At 31.5% G+C, this 5,920-nt stretch overlaps 1 protein-coding gene across 4 annotated transcripts; it reads right to left on the reverse strand.

Annotated features, from left to right (window-relative positions):
• Nucleotides 1-2,060: 2,060 nt before the first annotated feature.
• LOC109341112 (40S ribosomal protein S5) lies at nucleotides 2,061-5,920 on the reverse strand. Of its 4 annotated transcripts, none has more exons than XM_019578932.1 (5): nucleotides 5,821-5,920; nucleotides 5,621-5,722; nucleotides 5,169-5,438; nucleotides 2,407-2,610; nucleotides 2,061-2,279 (listed from the first exon to the last, which is right to left on the reverse strand). In XM_019578932.1, exons 2-5 carry the CDS (start codon nucleotides 5,698-5,700, stop codon nucleotides 2,225-2,227), a joined length of 609 nt encoding a protein of 202 aa, XP_019434477.1. In that variant the 5' UTR covers nucleotides 5,701-5,722; nucleotides 5,821-5,920; the 3' UTR covers nucleotides 2,061-2,224. The 4 variants fall into 4 exon arrangements, with proteins under 4 accessions (XP_019434477.1, XP_019434476.1, XP_019434474.1 ...); XM_019578931.1 differs by having other exon boundaries at nucleotides 5,817-5,920; XM_019578929.1 differs by having other exon boundaries at nucleotides 2,063-2,279; nucleotides 5,169-5,443; nucleotides 5,821-5,915.

A 5,920-nucleotide genomic window follows, 5' to 3' on the forward strand; every position in this document is an offset into this window, starting at 1 on the left:
AATGTTTCTTGAATTTGTGGGTAGCCGCAGATCTGCTAGATACCTAAAGACCCGTTGGTAGTAGACCTAATAGGTATCGACACGAGTCTGCGACCGGTCTGTGTCAAAGAATGAAGCAATGGGGAACTCATATCACCTTTATAGTTGATAGTTTCTCCCCTAGAACGATAGTTTTCAAGGATCCTCCAAAGGAACTCAAATCACATTTATCACCTTTATTTATGTACAATCTTATAAAAACTATACAACACTTTTGAAGGAAAAAAATTAAATTCATCTGAGGATTTTTGGAACTGAGTTGGATCGGTTATTTGAGAAAATTGCACAAGTGGAACGATAACTCTTGGCTTTTACAACTCCTCATTGGTGCAATTGAAAAACAATTTTTGTTCCTTTCCTATAGCTCTTCAGAGTTCCGAGTGGTGGCACCATATTTCCTAGTCTACGAACCACAAAACTGAAGTAAAAATTGGTAATACTTCATAATGAGAGTAATAGTGGTACTAAGTGCAGTCATATTTAAATAAATTTAGTGATAGTGGTGGATGTTATGGAATATTTTTTACATTCTAGAACTTACTGTACAAACCACATCTTCTCGTTAAAGACTTCTAATTTAATGAAGAAAAAAATAGGTACATACTGACGATATAAAAGTTTTCTAAAATGTCACTACATCATATGTCATTCATTTTCAATTTGCATTGATTTTCAAAAATAAATAATACAAATGAAAATTAAATAATAAATTAATTATGTATAATTTTTTACACTGTCATATATAGAAATTGCATTCTTTAATGAATTTATTCTAAATTAATATTGTAAATATTGTTCAAATCATGGATCTAGATCATTTAATAATTACCAGAAATCAGTGTAACATTTTGAGGTTTAAACCATTGTTATAACATTGATTAAGCATGAATCCTTAATCAACAACAAAACTCGAGACCAAATTAAAAAAAATGTTCACAGAATCCCTGAAACTTTTATGTTTTACAAGTAGACATCATAAACTATTTTTTTCCACAAATAGACATCATAAACTATTATTTCTTCTTAATAAGTCCTTAAACTTTAACTATTAATAAAATTAGTCCATAAACATTAACTTTAATAAAATTGGTCCTTAAACATTAACTATTAATAAAATTGGTCCTTAAACTTTAACTGAAATTAGTCCTTAAATACATAAAATCTTAAATTATAACAATAAAATTGGAATCTAGTATAACCCTTCCATATCTCTTCATACAATTTTTTGGTCCAAAAGACACCAAAAGGATTTAATTGACCCGAAGACATGCTTTCCTAACATAATCATTTTATTTCCAACTTGTAACATTAAGATTAAAATGACCCCAAAGTAGTTTAGCCCTTCAACATGGAAATGGAAATAACTGGTCCTAAAAGTATGTAATTTCTTACCGTGCCATAAACTTTAAACTGCATGTGCAAATTCTCCTGTTTAGCATATCATTTAAGCTTGGATATTATTCACGTTCCTCATGGAATATACACTATGAATATCTGATCGCTTCACCAATACATCATTTCCTCATAACAATTCTCGGTTAGTATTTGGTACAACAAAGGATAGAGACTATTAGAGATAGCAAAGATTTTAGAATCATTTGGTTATGTGCTGGTTGATATTACTTTAGATTTTGAATGTAATGAATTTTCCACACATTCATAAAAGTTGATTTTAAAGAAGAAAATGGTTAATGTGGAAATCAATATATATGTGATACATGTACAAATTCCCAGATCTTCAAGTCATTTAAGAAAGGATACTAGTGCCTACTCGCATGTTTGCGGTACACAATTGCATGATAGGTTCCACTAGATTCCAATTTGATTGTTAGAACTAAATTTTTATGTATTTGAGGACCAATTTCATAAATAGTTAAAGTTTAAGGAATAATTCAGAAGAAAAAATAAATTATAATAACTACTTACAAAATAAGGAATTTTATGAATTTTCAACCAAAAAAAAGACAAATTTGAATTAAAGATAAACCAAGATGCTCACCTTTTCTGACAGAATATATAAGAAATAATTTATGAGCTCTGCTACAAAATGTTGTTTGAATGTCATTATACAAAAGTTTACCGACCTCTCGTAAAATAAATAATTTATGTCCCTAAAATTAATATTTGGAAATTGAAATACAGAGATCCAAACAAAGTCAATTACGGTCACTAGTCCAGAACCTGATTAACGGTTAGCCTTGGCAACTCTCTCAATTTCATCTTTTTTCTTGATAGCATAGCTGAAACGGAATAAATATTTTTCAGTAAACCCCAAAAAACATACAAAAAATGATAACACATAAATATACAAGATTTAATACAAAAAAACTTCCATATTAAAGGCCAAACGTTGTTTCAAGTATATACCTGTTGGAAGAACCTTTCGCTGCGTTAATAAGTTCATCTGCCAAGCATTCAGCGATGGTCTTAATGTTTCTGAAAGCAGCTTCACGAGCTCCAGTTGTTAGAAGATAGATAGCCTGGTTAACACGACGAAGGGGAGAAATATCAACAGCTTGTCTCCTCACAACTCCAGCAGATCCAATTCGAGTGGCATCTTCTCGTGGACCACTACATAAATGAAGAACAAAAAGGAGATTAAAAATCAGAGTTGTCATATTAAAAGTTGAAAATTATACACATCAAGCAGAGTACAAACATGATAATCCGTTGCCATAGTTCAATCACAACACCCAATCATGCAATGGATTTGCTGTAGATTGTAGATTATCACATCTCGCCGTCCAATTTTTCTTCCGTATTTAAAATACAGGTCCAACATACACAAAATTACTCAAAAATTTCATAGCATAGATTGACAGCCACTAACAAGTGAATCATGTCATCATAAAGATTCAGACATCATTATCAGCTACTGTAAAAAACATTCTTACAAAATCACATGAGCTTTCCTCATGAAATTAAACAAACTACAATTCTATTTTGTTATTCAAGAGAATGATCAGATAGAGCTAATACTATTTTGTTATTCAAGAGAATGATCAGATAGAGCTAATACATATATGCCATGATACAAACAATCGAACAAATCGGAAAACAAAGGATCATCATTCCAAACACCAACTCCGAATTGTCACCAGTTCAACACAACTTACGATAATCATGACAATCAAAATCAGTGTCCTTCCCCAAACCTTGACGCTATAAATAAGCTGACAAAAAAATGCTTCTGAAACACACATTCAATATGATTACTGAACCCATTCTATATATCCAGTTACATCATATGATAAAAGACAATGCATTGCATTCTATTATGAACATCTGGCTTGCATTTATTTCTTGAAAAATTAGAAGAAACAAAGTTTCAAAAATAGGTAAACAAGGAGAGTGCTCAGATAGAGCTAATACAAAATGCCATCATGCGGGCAATCAAACCAATAGGGAAAACCAATAATCATCATTGCTCTCTCCAAATCAAGACAAAAAAACATTATTTCTGAAACACACATTCAGCATGATTGCCAGACATTTCCACATATCCAATACACCTTATGACAAAATACAATGCCTACCTTTTACATTGATTTCTTCAAATAGCAAGCAGTTCCGCTCATCAAATATCAAATTATAATTTTTAAAAATAAAAGAAAATAAGGAAACATTGAGAATGCTCAGATAGAGCTAATACAAAATGCCATCATTCAGGCAATCAAACCAATAGGGAAAACCAATAATCATCATTGCATTCTCCAAATCAAGACGAAAACATTTTTTTCTGAAACAAACACTAACCATGGTTGCCAGACCAATCCCATATATCAAACAACGACATGTCATAAAATGCAATGCATAAATTTAATAAAGAGCATCCAATATGCACCCATGTCTTCAAATGGAATAGAGTTGTCACACAAATTTAATATCAAATTAGATGCAACAAAACTTAAAAAAATAGGGAAACGAGGAGAATGCTCAGATAGAGCTAATACTTTGCCATCATTCAGGCGATCAAACCAATAGGGAAAACCAATAATCATCATTGCACTCTCCAAATCAAGACACAAAATCAATTCTCTGAAACATGTTCATTATCATTGCCACAGAAAATGATTTACATTTTTAATTCAATATATTCAATCACCCATGCCACAAAATAAAATGAAGAACTTCGACCCTATATCAACTATCTAACTAGAAGAAGCAACAAAAAACAGGAAAACAATGAGAATGCTCAGATAGAGCTAATACAATATGCCATCATTTCGGCACTCAAACCAATAGGGAAAAATAATCATCATTGCATTCTCGAAACAAAGACAAAAATCAACTTTTCTAAAACAAAATAATTTTGATTGCCAGAGCAAATTAATTATGTTCGCACTTTAAAATATTCAATTAACCGAGTGACAAAGTAGAATGTAAACATCTTACAATAAACTTTAAAATACCAGGAAAACAGTGAGAATTCTCAGATAGAGCAAATACAAAATGCCATCATTCTGGCAATCAAACCAATAGGGAAATCAAATAATCATCATTGAATTCTCCAAATCAGGATAAAATACAATGCATATAATTTTATCATGAACAATCCAACTTGCATCTATTTCTTCAAATAGCATACAGTTTAACCCATATCTAATATCAAATTAGAAAAAACAAAATTTAAAATAAAACAGCAGGAAACAATGAGAATGCTTAGATAGAGTAATGGACACTATTGCATTCTCCAAATCACAACAAAAAATAAAACGTTTCTGAATCATGTTCACTCTGATTGCCATGCGATAAAATAGAATGAATATATTTTACCATGAACTTCAACTATGTAATTAAAAGGCAGTAATAAAAATAAATAGAGACAATGAGAATGCTCAGATAGAGCTAATACAATATGCCATCATTCAGGCTATCAAACCAATAGGGAAAACAAATAATCATCACTGCATTCTCCAAATCATGACAAAAACAAAATTTGCCCATAAAAATGTTCATTGTGATAGCCAGAAAAAATAATCATCTTTGCATTCTACAAATCAAAACAAAAACAAGGACAGTCAAAACAATGATAGCAATCAATTCGATGGACATATGATAAAAGTTATAAACATTATTAGAATATATAAACGACAGCAACCAGAAAACATTTCTATGCCGAAGCACACCTGTTCACGACAGCATCGACGATAACCTGAATAGGATTGAGGTCAGTCAACAAATGAATAATTTCCATAGCATGTTTAATAATCCTGACAGCCAATAGCTTCTTGCCATTGTTTCGACCGTGCATCATCAGAGAGTTAGTGAGTCTCTCAATGATCGGGCATTGTGCTTTCCTGAATCGCTTCGCCGAATACCTTCCAGCTGTGTGAGGTACATATGTCGCATGCTTAGACGCCGATACTCCAATGTAATCAGTTAGTGATATGTCACTACTAACCTTATTCCACAAAAACACAAATACAACATATAAGACACTCACATATACATTATATATTTTAACTTACTTATTCAAATTTAAAACAGAAAATGAATGACAAAGTGGTAAAATATTATTAAGAAAATGTAAATAATGAATAGAAATATAATTACTGTGAAGAATAGAGATAATAATTACATTAATTTCGTCGAAACTCCAACGGTTAAAAAGCTTGACATCAAGCTGATTTGGATTTGAAATAGTGGCGGAAGGTTCATCGATGACGTCGGCCATGTCTCTCTGTATTAGGAATGAAACAAAAAGAGTTAGTTATTATAAAAAGAAAGAGAATGGATGAAATGAGATGTGAAGGAATAAGAGGAAGAAAACGAACTTGCAATGCCGTTAGGGTTCTAAGCTAACTGTGGAGTGAATAGAGACAGCAACTCTAAACTGCGAGAGATGAAAAGAAACCCTACATTTTGGTTTCATCATTTT

This window comes from Lupinus angustifolius, unplaced genomic scaffold (genome assembly GCF_001865875.1).
Source record: "Lupinus angustifolius cultivar Tanjil unplaced genomic scaffold, LupAngTanjil_v1.0 Scaffold_370, whole genome shotgun sequence".
Classification (NCBI taxonomy): domain Eukaryota; kingdom Viridiplantae; phylum Streptophyta; class Magnoliopsida; order Fabales; family Fabaceae; genus Lupinus; species Lupinus angustifolius.